We start from the raw sequence: 18,907 nt of genomic DNA, 5'->3' as shown, positions 1-18,907 counted from the left end.
TAGGTTGAAGTATTAGGACTTAGCTGTGGATTTAAACATAAGGGAGCCATGAAGACGATATCAAGGATGACTCCTAATCTGGTTCATGCGACTGAACGATTGGTCGATCTGTCACATAAAAGCCCAAAATGCTGGAAAAAGGACCAAGTTTGGAGGAGTGAAGTAACAGGTTTAGGTTGAATACATGCTGAGTTTGAAGTAGTTTTCAAACTTCCCACTAAAGAGGTTTATTTAATACTTGGATTTATGGGTCTGGAGCTCAAAAGAGAGATCTAGGCTGGAAATATAAGGTCTGGAGTTGTCAGAGTGCGACAACTCCTATGCTGCCCAAAATACAAGACATACAGATAAGACATAGAGCGAAATAGCTTGCAGTCACTGAACACATGTAAGATCTGATCACTGGGGATTGGAAACATGTTGTTTCTGACGTTGCTGTTGTTAATTTTGTTTTAAATCTAGTGACTATAAGTTTTTCAGGACGAAGGCCATGCCTAATCAATCTTTGCATCTACAATGACTGACTCATAGTAAAGAAACAATAAGTGAGAGGAATAAAGACTTGACCTTAGTCAAATGGAGAATCGGATAAGTGCTTTTGAGTGATACGTACACACAACGTGCTATGGAAATTAAAAGAAATGGAAATTTTATTGTTTGTTGAGAGAATCAAGAAAAGAGTTGTGTTTTCTTTCAAATGAACGTAACGACATTAATGTGACCTCAGTAGTATTTGAATGTGCCCAGTTATGAGATGGGGCTATTGAAGGATGTTCCACTGGGAGGAATGGCACTGGTCAAGTAACAGAACAAGAAAGGACTGAGCTTGTTAAGGGAGGGAAGCAGTCTAATTTAAAGTGTAGGTCACATATAAGTATATTAAAAGTTGTTAATGTTATAAAGATAGATTGAGGCCATGTGATGAAGCCTTGGAAGCTGTAACGTACAGTTTTTATTCAATTCAGTAAGCAACATGGAGACACAAATCTTTGAAGCAAGAAACTTTGAATCAGTATAAATGCACTCAAGGAAATGTATTTTGTCTGACTTCTTAATTATAATCTAACAACAAATACAGATTTGATATATTCTCTTTTTTCCAGAAAGGAAAACGAAGACCATAGGTAGAAATTTTTAGGAGTCAGGTTTTAATAACAATACCAAAAGCTGTAGTAGATATTGTAATAATAATAACTTTTTAAAAACCTTTAATTATAAAATAAAAGATTCAGAAACACAAGAAATGTCCATAGTTTATAGATTATCTTATCGAATCCTCATTAACAACCCTATAAGTTAAATAGTAGTACTAGCCTTGTTTTGAGATTTTCTCAAATGCACTAACCAAATAATTTTTGGAGCCAGGATTCAAACCCAGGTTGTTTGGCTCCAGATCCTTGGCTGTGAGCCTCTATGCTAAACTACGTGTCTAATAAAAACCAAAATATCTAATATTTGGAGCTGTCCAACAGCTGTTTGGTCTGCCTTATGAAACAGTAAGTTGGAGATGTTCATAGAAAACGTGAATGATCATTGTAAGGGAAGTCCATTTTAAAGGGATTCCTAAACTTGGGAATAGTCTAACTGAAAAACCTTGTTTCTTTCAAGTGTCTAGATTCCTTAACATACCCTTGAGAAAGATGATTTAGAAGTATAAATAACAAAAACAGGAAAGTATTTCTGCCCAGCCACAGCAAATGTGTTTTATGCAGAACTAGTCTCTGAATGTAACTATTTTTTCTTCTGCTTCATCATTTCCTCTTAAAGTTCTGCACTGAAAAGATGATAGCAGAATTCCAGGGCATTTGCCTGTTGCTTTTGCACAAACAGTAGATATTTAAAATGTATAAAAGCGCACACTACTATATTTAAGTACCTTTCTTTAAAAATGGTACGAGATGAGTTTAGTTTTTTTTGTTTTAAAATCTTCACAGTTAAATAATACTGCTCTAATTATTTGAATCCCAATTACTGAGTTACAGTTACCTAGTAATGGCTTGCTATTTACTTCGTGATCTGTCATAGGCATGGAACACCACTTTTAAAACAGCACCAGCGACAAGTAATAATAACACCTAGGAATTACCATTTTGGTATCTTTTTTCTAATCAGTTTATATCATATGAGCTATAAATTCGAGTTGAATTTTCTTTTGAAGTTTTGCTAGTTAGCAGTGTTTTATCAAACAGCATGTTTAATTGTTGGTTTTAATTTTCTTAAAATAGAACCACCTCATATCAATGGATCTGAAGAACCCCTAGAGATATCAGTGATTGTTAATAATCCACTTGAACTTACCTGCATTGCTTCTGGAATCCCACTTCCTAAAATTACCTGGATGAAAGATGGACGGCCTCTTCCACAGACAGATCAGTTACAAACTCTTAGAGGAGGAGAGGTTCTTCGAATATCTAGTAGTCAGGTGAGTTCAAAGTTCATACCATTATTTTGTTCTAGGTTAAATTCACTTGCTAATATATTAGAAATGGAGAAATTATGTTTTCAAATCCAAATATATCACAGATCTCTGTAATTTTAGCAAGGATAGATTGGTTCTATGATATATACGACTGTGTAGATACTTACAAGGTAACATGACTAAAAAGAAGAAATGGAAGCATCATATTAAACTCAGAAGATAACAAGATACCTTCACATTAATTTTTGCAGGTTTTCACAGTGCTAGAAGTGACAGTATATTTCCTGAAGCTCTTAATTTGTGTCATGTAACCCCTACATACTGGCAAAAAGCAATTCAACATATATGTAGAGAGAGAGCCTGAGGGAACACTTTTAATCTCCAAGATGAACTACCAGACATGACAATCTGAACAGACACAATTCTTCACAATATGAACAATTCAATAAAATTGACTGTTCTTTTAGGATAGGTTTAAGGAAATTAGTCAGAAATGTAAATATATTAAATAGAAGAATGGCTGGGGTATCTTATTGTAATACGCTTCTGTTCTACTAACAAAGGCAAGCCTCATATTACAAATATTATCTCTCCGTGTCCCATAATCTTAGATAATCTAAGATGATGTGCTTAGACTGGTGCCACAGGCATGTAGTGATGCTCAAATCAAGTTAGATTGGATTATTGTTGTTGATGCTGCTATGATTGTTATCATAATCATCATTCCTTTAAAAATAGACTAATAAATTATGTGATGATATTTTGCGCGCATTTTTACTGAGTAAAGAGGAAGGAAAGGGAACTGGCAAAAGAGCTGAGGACCATAAATTGTGTCAATGCTGTGTTCAGATATGGGCTCTATCACACTGTGACCTTTATGACAACTCTGTGAGGCAATGCCTTTGTCCCCATTGTGCAAATCCAGAAACAGACCCAGAGAGATTAAGTACTCCCCTGACAAGCACTTAACACTGCTCAGTTTTGGAACTAGGACTCAGTCTTGGGTCTAGTTCAGAAGCCTAGTCAGGGGAACTCAGCACAGTTCTTATTTCTAACACCAAGGAGAACACACCTTCCGTTCCCCTCTTCTCTCCCTCAAACATTGCCATAACCCAGAGAAAACACAGGTCAAACTATCAAACTGCCTACTAAATCAAAACCCTTGACTGTTATAATTTCAACAGACAAAAAAAAGAAGAAAAAGAATTTTGTATCATAATGAATAGCATGAAAACGAGAAAGTATGTGGAATATAAATCATAAATTTATAAAGGAATCATAAATATAAAGGAACCATGATGAATAAAGCTTGAGAGAGAAATTAAGGCCATATTACAGTAGGTCTTAAATGCAAGAATGAAAAGTTGGGTTATGACTTAACGAGACAATGGTTCCATGGAGTGTTAAATGGTGACATATGTTTAGCTGTTGTGGAGAATATGGACTTAATACATAGGACATTTCTCAGCCTTCAAGAAGGCTTCAGTTGTCTAGGAGAAATAAAACTATGCGTGTGACAAAATTAGGAAAAGAAATAATAAGAAAACCATTAAAAACATTGAAGTGAAAAATTAAATATTATTAAGTACAAAGACTGCACTCAATTCCTCTCCTCCTCTGTTTTCATGCATTTTTTGTACATCTCTGCTATAGCACTCACTAGATTACGTATTACTTTGTCCTTTCATGTATGTATCTACAGCATATCATCGACCTGGCAACAATACATGAATGTTTTGTACATTCCAAATTGCATGGTAGAGATAGGAGTTTCCTAATGAGGGAAAAATTCTGTGACTTTATGTACTGTATCATCTGTGCCTTTGCAAGCCATAATGCATGTCAACAACTCTGCAAAATCTTACACTAAAGAATTCTGATTAACTATCTTTGTCAAACACCTTATTGACAGAACACGTTTTAGAAAATGTAGCTACAAATAATGACTGTTGATATCCTGAAGGGTATAAAGTTGTCAGGAAGTATTTCTTGGAGAAAGCAATATTTAAGAGTAGTCATGATTCATGGTTCAAGTTTGGCTAACTCAGGACAAGTAGAAGAGGAAATATCATTTGGGACTAAACTAAGTTGGTAGACAAGAGTTGACTTTGAGGTTTTAATATATGAGAAACTCAGAAATTATTCTCTAGGCAACAATACATCATTTTAAATTCTTAATTGAAGGACTGTGTGAGTGCCATTCTTCTAAAGTTGTGTCTAAGTAGTTTTCCAAACATACTAGTCTTAACATAGTGGTCTTAACTTTTTTCAAAGGAATTTTTCCAGCCTACCAAAAAGTTTTCCATAACCTATAAAGTCAGTTTTGAATGTAAGAATTTTTAAATTCCCAATATACTAGGCTTGTTCAAATAGTAAAATAAATGAAAACAAGATTTTTCTGCTTTGCTAAAATATATTTCCAGAGTATACTTTACACATCCATAAGCACGGGCTGTGTCTACACAATGTCAAATGTATGAATGAAGACTCACATTAAGAGTGGAAACTGCGTGAGGATTTTTAAAGAAAGGTTTCTGGTCTTAGTCAGAAAATAGTAGATTTTTCTGTCAGTCTGATCCTATTTACTGCCAGATTACATAACATAGTCCTTTTGCTTCATAGATGTCAAAGGTAGATTCAAAATGTGATATTAATGTGTTCTGTTTAAATAACCTGATATTTATTTATTTATCTATTCATTCATTTATTTACTTATTTATTTTATTCAAAAAGACTCCAATTGAACTTTTCCGTCTACAATTCAAACCCGTAAATACTTACTTCTTCAATAAACATTGAGTATCTAGTTTGTCATACATGACGCTAGGTTCTGTGTATATCTGCCTTTTCTGAGATCATTAAATACATCTGATATGCAAACATTCTGAGATCAAATACCAAAACCCTGTTAAAACATAGATTTACATATAATAGAGATGCCAAGTGATGCTCTGTATCAGAGTACTAGTCATAAATGTCAAAACAGTTTTAGTTATTGTGCAGTCTTAATGAAATATTGCTGTGTGTGAGACTTTTAAATTAAATTTAAAATAGTGGATATTTATTCTCATCGCCTAAACCAACGTGGTAATACTGTGTAATTCACTTACTTGGATTTTGTAGGTGGAAGATACAGGAAGATATACATGTCTGGCCTCCAGCCCTGCAGGAGATGATGATAAAGAATATTTAGTGAGAGTGCACGGTAAATTTGGCACAATGTTCTGTAGTCCATCATACCCTGATACCCAATTAGAAGCCACAAGTATGGAACATGGGGCTACTCCATAGCGTATCATAAGATATGTTCATGCATTAGGAAATATGTATTTTGTAAATCTGATTCTTATATTTGACTGATCAAATTCTTTTCAGGAATGGTTCAACGGATTTTGTTATTTTGTTCCTGTACAAATAATTAATATTCACTGCTTTAAAACTACAGTATATAAATTATGATAAAAAAGAAAATTTATCTGTAATCTCACCACTCAAAGATCGTACAGCATATAGTATTTAACTTGTTTTTTAATCTCACATAATGGTATGGTGAACATGTTTTCATGTCAAAAATGTATTTTTATAATATTTTTTAGCGATTGTGTAGCATTTTATTTATTGAATATACTATCATTTATTTAAACTATTCCCCATTTGGGGGATTTAGGCTGTTCCTATATTTTCACCAATATAAGCAACACTGTTATAGGCATCTTTGTACATACATGTTTGCTTATTTCCTTGGTTATTTTATTTTGATAAATTTCTGTAAATTTCTTGTTTGTCATACACATTCACACGCATGTGCACATACACAAACACACACACACACACACATTTTAAGGCCAAAGTACCTTCTAAAAGTTGGGCCCATTAGACTCTGTCATAAAAATGTGAATTCTCATGGAGAGGAACACTCAAAAAAGCTAAACGGAAGATTTTTGTCTCATTCTCAAAGCTTAAATGACTAAGCAGTGCACATTGTAGAGCGAGAGCAATGTAGGATTGTCCTTCTGCCCCTGCCCACAAATTAGACCTGCTACTAATGGACATGTAAATTATGCATTATAATATGAGTTACTGTAAAAAGATACCTTTCTGCATATTAAGAAAAATATGCACATTTCAGTATATTTTGATGGACAGCTCTAATTTAGTAGTTTTCAGATCTGATGTTCAGAGAAAATGATTACCAAGTGTATTTCTGGACATGGAATCCCTTCTTTGTGCCTTAGTTGCTTTACCTGTTAAATAGTGATGTTAATGTGATTATATTACTTATCCTATCATTCATGTGGCCGTTGGAAGTACTTTATTACTTAATGTATATGAAAATATTGAGTATGGTATAAACACATACCACTATTTATAATCATTCGTCCTATAAATTGAATGAGGAATGTTTTAAGTTGATGTCTTTTATTTCATATAACAGAAGCAACATTTGTTGAACATCTAGTGTAATTCAGACCATTTTACATCTCGGTTTTTGAGAGCCTTTGATGTATTCATTCTCGCACCTAGTGCCCCCTAATATTGCTGGAACTGATGAGTCCCAGGATTTCACGGTGTTACGGAACAGACAAGTGACATTGGAATGCAAATCGGATGCGGTGCCCCCTCCTGTGATCACTTGGCTTAAAAATGGAGAACGGTTACAGGTAAATCTTGCTAAATTCCACAGAGTTATTTAGAGAAAAAAAAAAAAAAGGTTGCTAGGTAGACAAAATGGAACAGCATCAAGCTACCAGTTATTCAGCGTTGTAAAGTGGGCACAGGGTCCTTTGGTCAGGCTTTTTTTCTCAACCTTTCCTAGGGCAGTTAGTAACTAGTTATGGGTCCAAACACAGGTATTTTGATTCTGACACTCTGTGAATTGGCCCAAGTATGTATCTCCTGAAGCCCGTGGATTGAAGTGGGATTTAAAACACTCAGCTATTTCTTTACTTGAGAGAGAGAAGACACTTTTGGAGTCTCAGAAGAACTGACTTGTTCTGCCAAGTCTCTACAGCAAACCTGGTTACTAAATGTCCCTTGTCTAAACTCAACCTCAAGAGTAACCCCAAGGCTCTGTGAAATATCAGGAGTCTAAGACTAGAATCCTTGAAAAACAGTTACTGGCTCTCTAAAGCCTCCCACACTCAGCAGATAACTGTCTGCTGCATAGAGTATCACGGGATCCTACGTAGCCTTTTAGCATTGTCTCAGGCTTGACTTTGAATGTTCTTCTGATTGTCCTTATCCTAGTAGTTACTTATCTTATTTTTCCCCCTTTCTTCTTTTGCATCCTGTTAGTATAATTTATTGTGGTAAGCTATAACTAATTATAAAAGATTTTCCCCCATATACCTAAGGCAGAAAGACTTCCACCACCACCAAACTAGAGCAAACACCAACACGGAGAGACTGGGTTCTGAGAATGAGTGACATTAATCATCACGTGCTTCACTTAACCCTGCCCAGCTTAGCTAACGAGGCCCTTCACGCTCTGGCTTTTCCTACATAGTCTTTTCTCCCATGTGTTCATTCCACTGTAGACCCTTAGGTATTCGGATAGGGACAGAATGAATGTCGATGATGGGGAAGTTCAGGCTAATCCCAGATATGACCAAGGGACGTGAGAATTAAGGCAGAGTGAGTTTCCCAGTTACAGGAAAAAAAAAATGAGTTCAGTTTTAAATATTTTGAGTTTGAATTACCTTTATACTATCCAAGCGGAGATTCTAAAAAGCATTAAGGAATATGGATCCATATTTCTTAAAATGTCTTTGATTTGGTAGTCCTCATAGTATAACTCGTTGTCAAAGCCTTGGATTAGTATTAGGTTGGCCAGACAGTTTCCAGTGTTGAGAAGCTCAGAACATGAGACTAAAGCCTGAGGCAGTACTGACAAGTACAAGGTGAACAAAAGAAGAAGAGAAAATGAGTGGGATTGAGAAGGAGGATGTAACCTAGGAGACTTCAATGTATTGAAAGCCGAGGCAAAGAGGAGTGGTTAACAAGGCACATCAGGATACAAATGAAATCGTGTCCATCGGCTTTGGCAATACAAAGAAGTGACTGAAAGATCTGAACAATGGTTCTTCAATAGAGCTATCGAAGTAGAAGACAGGTTACAGTCATTGGGGGTGTTAAGAAGAGGAAGTAGAAACAATCGTGGACTATTTTTTAAATATAAAAGAAATTTGTAAAGGTTTATTTACTGAAAGAGATTGAAGATATAGGAGAGAGGAAAAGAGATTTGTAAAACAAAGTGAGTGGGATGGGATGGTTGTTGCATTTGTATGCAAGATGAGAGGACAGGATTGCAGGCAGGGGGCTTTGATTTTCTCTGTGGAGGACGGCAAGGCCATCATCATCTGAGACTGTGGTTTTCTCCCAGGAAAGAAGTCAAATGTGGAAGAATCACTGATGATTAGTGGGAGGGGAACCAAAGAAAATTGCAGTGAGACTTAGTAAGTTTCTAGAATTTACTGATGATCATGGAAGAAAGACATTATAAGACCCAACTCTAAAAAGTTTTATTAGCCTGAAACCCTGCTATGCCCATACAAAAATTAAAAATTAAAATATGTTTTATAAAACTTAATATGTATGTTTCAGAAACCACTTATTCTCATCAGGGATAATAAACTTTTATCACTAGTAGCCCATAGAAAAAATTGCATGGACTTTTAAATTAAATGGACCTGAATTGCATATTTTAGCATGAACAACTTTTTTCATTAATAATATATATCTATCTGAGACAGAGCCCATATGGTAGAAGGGTCCTCTTTGGGCTCTTTCTGAAGTAGGCGTAACCAGAAAATATCAGTCTTTGATGTTACCTGGCATTTTTTAATGATTACGACCATCATGCATTTTAATTTATGTGAAACTATTTGTTTACATTTATTTCTCTAATTGAACTAAATAGCAGAGGTTAAATTTAATTGTCTGTAGATTTTCAAAATCCTTGGGTTCTGTGCCTGGACAAAAAATAAATGCTTAATAAATGTTTGTAGGCTAAAATCATGTATTTACTTATTTTAAAAATGCTAATGGACAGTTGTTTCCTATAAGTTAACCAAAGTTAATTTACTAGTTAGGAAGCTTTCAGTTTTAAGTGAGAGAATTCAAACTCAAACCTCGTTTAATGCGGGGTGGGGGTTAAGGTTATTTATTAGCTACAATACATGAACTTAAGCTTTAGCCATTTTACTAGATTAAAGCCTCCAAGCATCTGTGTCCTTCCTGCGAATCTGGACTCTGCTTGCTTTGCATTAGAGTCAGAGCAGGCTGTCCCCACAGGGTGATAAGACTGCCACCCAGCTTATGTCATCCTCACTACCAGTGATTCTAGTGAAAAAAAGCATGCCTTATTCCCCAACACTTCCAGCAAAGGCCTGCAGAGGGCTCCGACTTCAGTCACCTAACCATCCTTGAGTGGGTCATTTGGGGACAGTTATTGTGCTCTTGCCTTAACCATGCTCACAGAAATAGTCCCTAAGGGTTTTTGATTCCAGGTTAATGTGGGGTGGGGAGTGAGCAGACAAAGCACACTGGAAGACAGTCACTCTTCAGTTCACTGCAGTCACTTTTGATGTTATAAAGTAATATTCTATTTCCTTTTCCTGATGTTTTAATGATGAGTTTTACTTGCTGAATCCAGGCAACACCTCGAGTTCGAATCCTATCTGGAGGGAGATACTTACAAATTAATAATGCAGATCTAGATGATACAGCCAATTACACCTGTGTTGCCAGCAACATTGCAGGAAAGACTACAAGAGAATTTATTCTCACTGTAAATGGTAAGAAAAATTAATCATTGTTTCACGACTTAGAAATTTAGCTGAGGGCATTCAAAAAGGTGAGCATACTAAATTAATTGTTTTGGTTATCTTATTTCCATTGAAAAAGACAACATGTAGTATTTGTATTATAGCTACATTCAAAATAATTCAATTTTGAAAAAACAAAGATACATTATCCTTAGAGGATAATATCTGTCCATTTGTTATCAGCATATCTTGATGCATTATCATTCAGATCAGAGCTATTAAGAAAGTTGATACCCTAAATCTCTAAATGACAAGTGGTGCATTATTTAGTTCACCTTTACTGATGTTGGTATTTGAGTATATATGCACTAGACTGCCATAGAACTATAATTTTCTCAAATATACAACCTAAACACTGACATTTGCCAAATTTCAGAAAGATAATACAGACGTTTCCCCAAAACAGTCCCTTTGGATCTTTAATATATGAAACTTTACAGGATATTGGGTGACCCATACAACTAATATCTCTAATACTAAAATTAAAATTCGACTTTTCTATTCCCATATGCACACGATGATTAATAAAATACATGCTCTGCGAATTGCATGATTAACCACAGATGTGCTTTTTGTTAAAACAGCCCACTTTCTGTTCTTTATTTAAAGTGAAGTTGTGCCAGTGTTAACATTCTCTAACCATTATTTGGCCAAAGAGAAATAAGAAATATCATCTTTAATTTGCATCAGACCAGAGCTGATTTCTATTCAAGCCTCTCATGGAAAGCCAGATTTCACACACCATATCAGGGATTTAAAATCCCCTTCCCCCATCTACTTTTTATTTTTAAACACAAAGTATCTTGAATAAAATCGTAGGCATTAACTCTCAGTTCTATTTATATTAACCTGAATTAGCTGTGGGCAAAGTTGTACAAATTCAACTCAAAGCTCACTTTGTGTTACTACTTCAGAGCCTTAGTTCAGGCTATGATATAAAAATGAAGTTTTCCACGTGCGTCTCTTGTCCAGTGCCTCCACACATAAAGAGCGGGCCCCAGAGTCTTGTCATTCACTTAAACAAGTCGGCCGTGTTGGAGTGCTTTGCTGAAGGCGTGCCAGCCCCAAGGATAACGTGGAGAAAGGATGGAGCCGTTCTCTCTGGGGGTCATGCAAGGTAACATTTCTGGAAAAGGACGAAAGATACTGTAAAAACTGAGATGCAAATCCTTACATCTTTCCTCCAATGCATTATTTTGATCCTGTTCTGTTCAGATTTAGTCTCTTCATCTTAATATGAGAATCGAAGTATAGTAATTTAAAAACATAATTCCTATGACTTATTTCCAAAATATAACAGTGATAATCCATCCAAGATCACAAGGCCCATCTGCTTGCATACCTTTGGAGAATAAATATTTTTTTTTTTTTTATCCAAGGGTATGATAAATTTCTGAAGCAGGAAAAAGACTAAAAATGGGTTATATAAGTCTCAGTCAAAATGTGAATAATCAGAAGAGGCTGATTCGAGAGACTTCTCTTGTGATCTTTCTCGTAGATACTCCATCTTGGGCAATGGCTCCCTTCACATCCAGTCAGCACACGTCACCGACACCGGGCGGTATTTGTGTATGGCTGCCAACGTCGCCGGAACAGATCGCAGGCGAATAGATTTACAAGTCCATGGTAAATACGCTTTTATGAGCAATATCGAATCTTTGAGTCACTAGTTCTTTGATAGCTCAAACCAGTAAGGTCATAACGATCTCGATGTCCAGGGCTATTTAAATGCATGACAATATATCTTGAACAGTCAAGGCCCCTGTTTTCTCATTATAAATAGCACCATCGCGTCACTCTTTAAATTCACAGAACTGTTTTGTTTCTGTAACTGTGAGGCAAGTTACCAATGATTAATTTCAGTTCAGCAGAAATACTTCAAACGGCATACTGTTTGCTAAAGGTGTTTCCCTCTTACTTGGTGATTTTGTTTTAGTTCCTCCATCTATTGCTCTGGGTCCTACCAACATAACTGTAACAGTAAATGTTCAAACTACTCTGGCTTGCGAGGCTACCGGAATACCCAAACCATCAGTCAACTGGAGAAAAAACGGGCATCTTCTTAATGTGGATCAAAATCAAAATTCATACAGGTAAGGAATAATTTAATTGAAAAAACCTGCCTACTAGTTAGAAAAAATATTTTTTAAAAGAATTAACATTTTAACTCTACCAATGGAAACAGCAAATATATGAAGTATGAAGAATTAGCTAGTACGTAGCGAGTGTATATTTTTTTCTTAATATGGCATTAGTTTTCTAACCTTAAATCTTTTTCTGAATCATAGGTGCCACTTTTTCTATCCATAAGCCCTGTGGATGGCTATTAGTGAGGTCTACAGGATTAGATTTCTATTCTGCTTTATTTTTTAGCACCTTCCGGAATTTTATAAAGATAAAGGATGAAAGCATCGTTTGGTATAAAAGAAAAACTATTCTGTAAAAATAATTCGAGCTTTAGTTATAGAATAAAAGTCAAATTTTATACCTCGAAACACAACTTAGGTATTTGGCAGTATGTGTGGAGAGGAAAAACAGCATTTTCTCCAGTGTTTTGCATTCCTCTGGCTTTACTACCACAGCTTATAATATGACAGTGTATGCTTTTTAAAAGGTTAACCTTTAAGTCACTAGGAATTCCAATGCTTTAGATGAGTATCATCTCTCATATCTCAATTGAGTTAATAGCTAGGTATCTTGTCAAAGGATTTGCCATGGTACTAAAAAGAAATGTTCTCATAGATGTACTTTGACAAAAATCAGTTCTGAACATCAGGAAATATGAAACTAAGAGTGTTTCACTTGAAATGGTGTTGCCTCTCTCTTTTTCACCCTTTTAACCCTTTGACATTAGAGTTTAGTGACTCGAAGGTACACGGTATGTAAAAAATGTGCAATGCCGTTGAACAAAAAAGCACGTAAAATATGTTCCCATTAAATACAATTATTTCTATTCTATTAGTGCACACTTTGAAGTAAGAAAATAGATGTTCTCATTTAGATTCACTTTAAATAATGTATGTGTGTTTTCTAAACTTCCTAAATAGTCAAAGTGAGCCATAGCACTTTGAGTTGGTTAGAAGTTAAGGCAAAGACTCATTGATATATGTACTATGCATCTCCAAGATATCCAGCACATGGACGGAGACACGTGAAGTAGGGAAAGGTAAAAGACAGACACACTTGTAAGTTACCCATCTGGATAATCAGATACCAACCTAGAAAGCTATTGTGAAATTCAAGAGACAGTTTGTGTCTAGCATTTGAGATGGTACCAGGAATATATTCAATGCTCAGTAAACAGTGGCTGTCATCAATGTGTTCCTTCACTGTATTTCACTTAGGGGGGTGTGGCTGACCATGATATAAGCATTCAGAAAATGCAAGATTCCTCCCTCAGACAGTCCTACCCAGTGCTTCCTGTCAATGTCAAGGTTGACGCCCTATTCACCAACTGCCATAGAAACTTCAGGTCTAGTACATGAAGTATCACAGAAATCATGCTCATTTTAACAGGAAGAAAGAATTCCATTTCCCTCAGTTCACAGCATGATACCATGTCGAACCTACTGGAAACATTTATGATGTATAGTAGCTCATTGCTTTGAAATCTCTCTTCTAGGCTCCTTTCTTCAGGTTCACTAGTAATTATTTCCCCTTCTGTGGATGACACTGCAACCTATGAGTGCACTGTGACAAATGATGCTGGAGAGGACAAGAGAACTGTGGATCTCACCGTCCAAGGTAGCATTGTCTTAGGATGTAGACTGAAAGTTATTATAATGACATCTTTTCATTAACCCAGCCTCTCGAGAGGGCTTTCTTCTCCTCTGACTTAACAATGACTTTCAGTATAGAAAGAGGAGGATGTCTGGGAAGGCTTTGGAAATCCGTACGGGCCGGGAATGTGTGATTTTCTTTCTTTCTGTTTAGTTCCACCTTCCATAGCTGATGAGCCCACGGACTTCCTAGTAAGCAGACACGCCCCCGTGGTGGTCCCCTGCACTGCTTCAGGGGTTCCGCTTCCCTCGATCCACTGGATGAAAAATGGCATAAGACTGCTTCCCAGGGGAGACGGCTATAGAATCCAGTCCTCAGGTAAGACCAGGTTTAGTCATTATGCATCTGTTGATTGGAATAGTTATTAATGGATGACTTTGCATGGCTTTTTTTTTTTTTTCCTAGCACCAAGAAAAAATTGCATCTGGGAAAAAAATGCAAATAGAGTGGGAAAGGGAAATAGGGAAAGGAAGACAGAAAAAAGTCTGGAAACAATAACGATGTCTAAAACTGATCTGAATGTAATCAGCATAATCGCTGGAACTTTATGTGCATTTTTACCGAACCTGAGGTTTAGCAAATTTACCACTTGCCTTTGAGAGAATCACTCTTCTTCCATTAGCCAAATAGAATGTCCATTCGTTTAACAAACATTTAGTGCTCAAAATATGCTATATACTCCACTAAATTTCTGAGGTTAAAAAACTAAGACAGTATTCTTGCTGTCAGGGTTTCTACAATTTATCAGGTAGGGCTGGGTGATAAGTGTCATGATGGATAATTTTTGAGGGAGACAGTCACCACCATTTATACAAGTTAAGTATTTAACAGTTTATAATGTTGAAGAGAAAAAATAATTCACCTAAGTGAAAGTATAGGTGATTCACATTGGTGTTTTTGAAAACAGCTTGCTTGGGGACATACGTTTGAGACACACAAGAGCAGCCATGGGTATCCTGGAGCATTATGAATGTGTGCATATTATTCTAAGGAAATAGTTTATTCAGTAGAAGGCAAATAATGGAAGATTGTTCTCAGGATGGAACTTGGCTTTCAAAGCAAAGTATTGTTGCTATCTAAGAAACCTGTATAAATTGGTAGCAATTAAAATGGTAAAATATACATTAACTACCCTGACCACAAAGTATTGTGCTAAAAAAACAGTTTGGAACTTTCTCAAAATCTTAGAGCTACCATATGATCCAGAAACTCCATTCCTAGGCATTTACTCAGAGAAATGAAGACATATGTTCACACAAAGACTTGTATGCAAATGTTCATACACCATAATTCACCATAGCCATAAAGTAGAAAGAATTCAATTGCCAGCAACTGGTGAATGGATAAACAAAATGTGGATAATCCACACAATAAATTCTATTTAGCAATAAAATGGATCAAAAATATTGGCACATGCTACAACAGATGAAACTCAAAAACTATGCTCACAGTGAAAGATGTCAGACCCAAAACACTTCTGTATGATTCCATCTGTATGAAATGTTCACAAAAGCAAATATACAAAGACAATAAGTAGATTAGTGATTGCCTCGGGCTAGTGTAGGGAGTGAGGAGTGACTCTAAGTGGGATGAGGTTTCTTGTTGGGGTAATGGAAATATTCTAAAATTAAATTATGATAATAGTTGCAGAACTCTATAAATATACCAACATCATTGGATTGTACATTTAAATGGGGGAGTTTTATGGCATGTAAATTTTGCCTCAGTAAAGATGTTAATAATGATTTAAAAAGTATACTGTGCTAGGCACTTGAGGGGGAACAAGTATTATAAGCCAAGCACCACTGTGCTATGGGGATGAAAACACAAAAATCAGAGAGACATGGTTTGTGGAACCAGAGAAACAGGGATGTGCTGTACATGGAAACTTTTTCCTTTTTAGGAACAATTGAAATATCTACCACTCAGTTAAACCATGCCGGAAGATACACCTGTATCGCCAGGAATGCAGCTGGTTCTGCACATCGACACGTGACCCTTCGTGTCCAGGGTATGAAAGGTTATTTACTCATTAAAAGTTTGCTGTTGTTTTTTATTATTATTATTATTATTTGGTTTGGTTTTGTTCGTCATGTTTATTCTTGAGAGGTCATGCTGTCTTGAGCTATGAACCAAGTAATATCTAAAGGATATGAAAGCCTGGTAAATATTCTTCAATAGACTAAAGAAGATGCACAGGTAACAAACCACGCAGGGAAAAAATATATATTTTCTTCTTGAATTTTTGTAATCTGTTCCTGCTTCTGGTCTTCTAATGGAAACTGGCTATAGTAACAAGATGAATAAATGAAATATGGCTAGTATTCACTTCTCCCTGGGACAGTCAAATCACTAATATTTTGGAATTTTGAATCTGGACATGTTTAGCCTCATGGTTGCTATAGACCTGTCACTAACGAGTGCCATTGCCTGTTCCCATCGATTGGTTCTTATAGAGCCTCCAGTCATTCAGCCTCAGCCAAGTGAACTGGACGTCATTCTAAACAATCCCATTTTACTGCCATGCGAAGCAACGGGGACACCTAGCCCTTTCATTACTTGGCAAAAAGAAGGCATCAATGTCATCACTTCAGGTAGTTATCACTGTCTGTCAAGAGAATCACAGCAATACAGTGTTTTCGAATTCAGAAGTCAGCATATATATATATATATTTTATATATATAAATGTATTTTATGAAACATATATATAAATGTATTTTATGGAAACAAAATCCTTCTCACTATGCTTTTGTACTGTGATGTAGGCAAAAGCCATGCAGTTCTTCCTAGAGGCGGCTTACAGATCTCCAGAGCTAGCAGAGAGGACGCTGGTACTTACATGTGTGTGGCTCAGAATCCAGCTGGTACAGCCTTGGGCAAAATCAAGTTAAATGTTCAAGGTACCTACCTAAGTAACGTCTCCATTGCAAAGATGTTTATAATCATGAACACCAAAATTCATATATATCTAAAACAATTATGCTGCCGGAGTTCTCGACTTTCTTAGTTTATATCATCATATTTGTGTTTCTGTTACACTTATGAAGAAGAAAATTTAATGCTTTCGGACTTTTTTTTTTTTTTTTTTTGCGTTGTTTGTATAAGAAAGCTGAGGCTTCCCATTGTATTTTGAACTTCTGTGAGCCTCCGTTTGGTAGTCTATTTCATCGTGGCACATATTTACAGTATTTTTAAAACCATTCTCTTCATAATACACTTTAGGTATATTATGAAATATTAGATTGTAATAGCCACTTAAAAAACAAATTATAAATTGCACTTAAACCAAGTTATTAGAAAAAAAATATTCTGAATACAGAATGGTTTTTTTTCACATTTAATTAGTATTTTCTTGATATAATTTTCATATCTTATGCATTGCTTTTGTGAATGAAAATGCACCCTAAAAATAGGTGCCGAGCTACTGAATTTGCATTAGCTGATTTTGCATTCTTTCATAGTGTGATTTTCCTGTGATGAATTAATGACTAAAGTAGAGCTCACCTCTTTACAGATTATAAATCTAATTCCTTTGTATTTTTCAACACTTTTTTCAACAATTATTTATGGGTATACTAAGTGGAAATACATTGAACATAACAAATATGATCCTTCCCTTGTAGTGTGGAGAAGGAAAAAAACTAAACTACCAAATAAGTGAAATCATCATAAATCCTCATAAATGCTATGTAGAAAATAAAAACAAAAGAAGGCTGAAACGGAGAATAATGGGGAAATATGGGGGCCACATTAGATTAGCGATTGAAGTATCTTCTCTGTGGGGATCCCATTTAAGCTGAGACTTGAACAATGAGCTAGGATAAGCCGTGTAAATGTGGTGGAGTGTCCAAGGGAAAGAGGTCAGCATGTGCGATGGCTCAAAGGCAGGAAAGTGTAAGAAAAGAAGCATGCCAGTGTGGCCAGACAGTGGCGAGTGAGGGGAAGGTTGACAGATTATGAAAGAGACCAGAAGAGAAGGCAGGGCCAGTGCCTGGAGGATCGGAGGACCACAGAAAGGTTAGATTTCATTCTCCATGAGACAGGAAACCTTTTAAGCATTTAACCAAGACCCTAGTTTGGTTTTAGGATCAGGGTATTATGGTCTGGCCAGGACTTAGGGTATGTGTGCAAGTTGCAGGGGTTAATGGAAAAAGGGATGGGTTCGAAATGTTTTTGGAGGTGTAGCTGTCATGATTGCTGATAAATCAGATTTGGGGACTCAGGAAAGAAGAATTAATTATGTGTCCTGGGCTTTGGGCGTTGAGCTAGTGAGTGGATAATAGTGCCATGGGGAATGCAAGGGGAAGGAGCTGGTTTGGAAGGAGGAAATCATGATCTGTTTCATCATGTTAAATGTGGAGAACTGTTAGAAATCCTGGTGGAGATGTCAAGTAGAGTTGAATATTTATGAACTCAAAGCCCATGGGAGAAGTATAGTCTAAGGTATAGATCTGGAAGTATTGTCAGTGTATTTCAATCTACAGACCGAATGAGAATTTGGACAGCAAAGAGTAAGGACAGAACCCTGGGACATTGCATTAGGGAGGAATCCAAGAAAGGAGAAGATGCTGGGGAAAAAAATACAAAGGAGAGGGCAGAAATGTCAAAGAAAACTAGACAGAGGCCAGGAGAGTAGACTGTTTCAAGAGGTGAGTGGATAGCTTTGTTGAATGCAGGTGAGAGGTCAAGTAGGATAAGGACCAAGAAGTATTCACTGGTTTTAGCAACAGAAAAGTCAGAGTAAAGAACACTTCCAGACTTGAGGGTTGTTTTTTTTCCCACTAGTTGATGTAAAATATTAGTATGTGTGATTATAGGAGAAAGAAAACACATTAGACTACTAATAACACTTCAACATTCCAAAGCAACCAGAGATAATTG

At 36.1% G+C, this 18,907-nt stretch overlaps 1 protein-coding gene across 5 annotated transcripts in view; it reads left to right on the top strand.

The window, feature by feature from the left end:
• HMCN1 (hemicentin 1) overlaps positions 1–18,907 on the top strand; it is a 482,162-nt gene that overhangs the window by 406,540 nt on the left and 56,715 nt on the right. For all 5 annotated transcript variants that reach the window (XM_036234516.1, XM_036234517.1, XM_036234518.1 and 2 more), the window contains 12 exons: positions 2,226–2,422; positions 5,543–5,624; positions 6,944–7,080; positions 10,074–10,215; positions 11,218–11,362; positions 11,744–11,871; positions 12,182–12,338; positions 13,868–13,989; positions 14,179–14,343; positions 15,929–16,036; positions 16,482–16,619; positions 16,792–16,926. In XM_036234516.1, the coding sequence (XP_036090409.1) occupies positions 2,226–2,422; positions 5,543–5,624; positions 6,944–7,080; positions 10,074–10,215; positions 11,218–11,362; positions 11,744–11,871; positions 12,182–12,338; positions 13,868–13,989; positions 14,179–14,343; positions 15,929–16,036; positions 16,482–16,619; positions 16,792–16,926 (1,656 nt within the window). The remainder of the gene's footprint in view (positions 1–2,225; positions 2,423–5,542; positions 5,625–6,943; positions 7,081–10,073; positions 10,216–11,217; positions 11,363–11,743; positions 11,872–12,181; positions 12,339–13,867; positions 13,990–14,178; positions 14,344–15,928; positions 16,037–16,481; positions 16,620–16,791; positions 16,927–18,907) is intronic.

The sequence above is a fragment of the Rousettus aegyptiacus genome, unplaced genomic scaffold (genome assembly GCF_014176215.1).
Source record: "Rousettus aegyptiacus isolate mRouAeg1 unplaced genomic scaffold, mRouAeg1.p scaffold_m13_p_17, whole genome shotgun sequence".
Taxonomy (NCBI): Eukaryota; Metazoa; Chordata; class Mammalia; order Chiroptera; family Pteropodidae; genus Rousettus; species Rousettus aegyptiacus.
The sequence above is the reverse complement of the archived record's forward strand: the minus strand, read 5'-3'. Positions and strand labels throughout refer to the sequence as shown.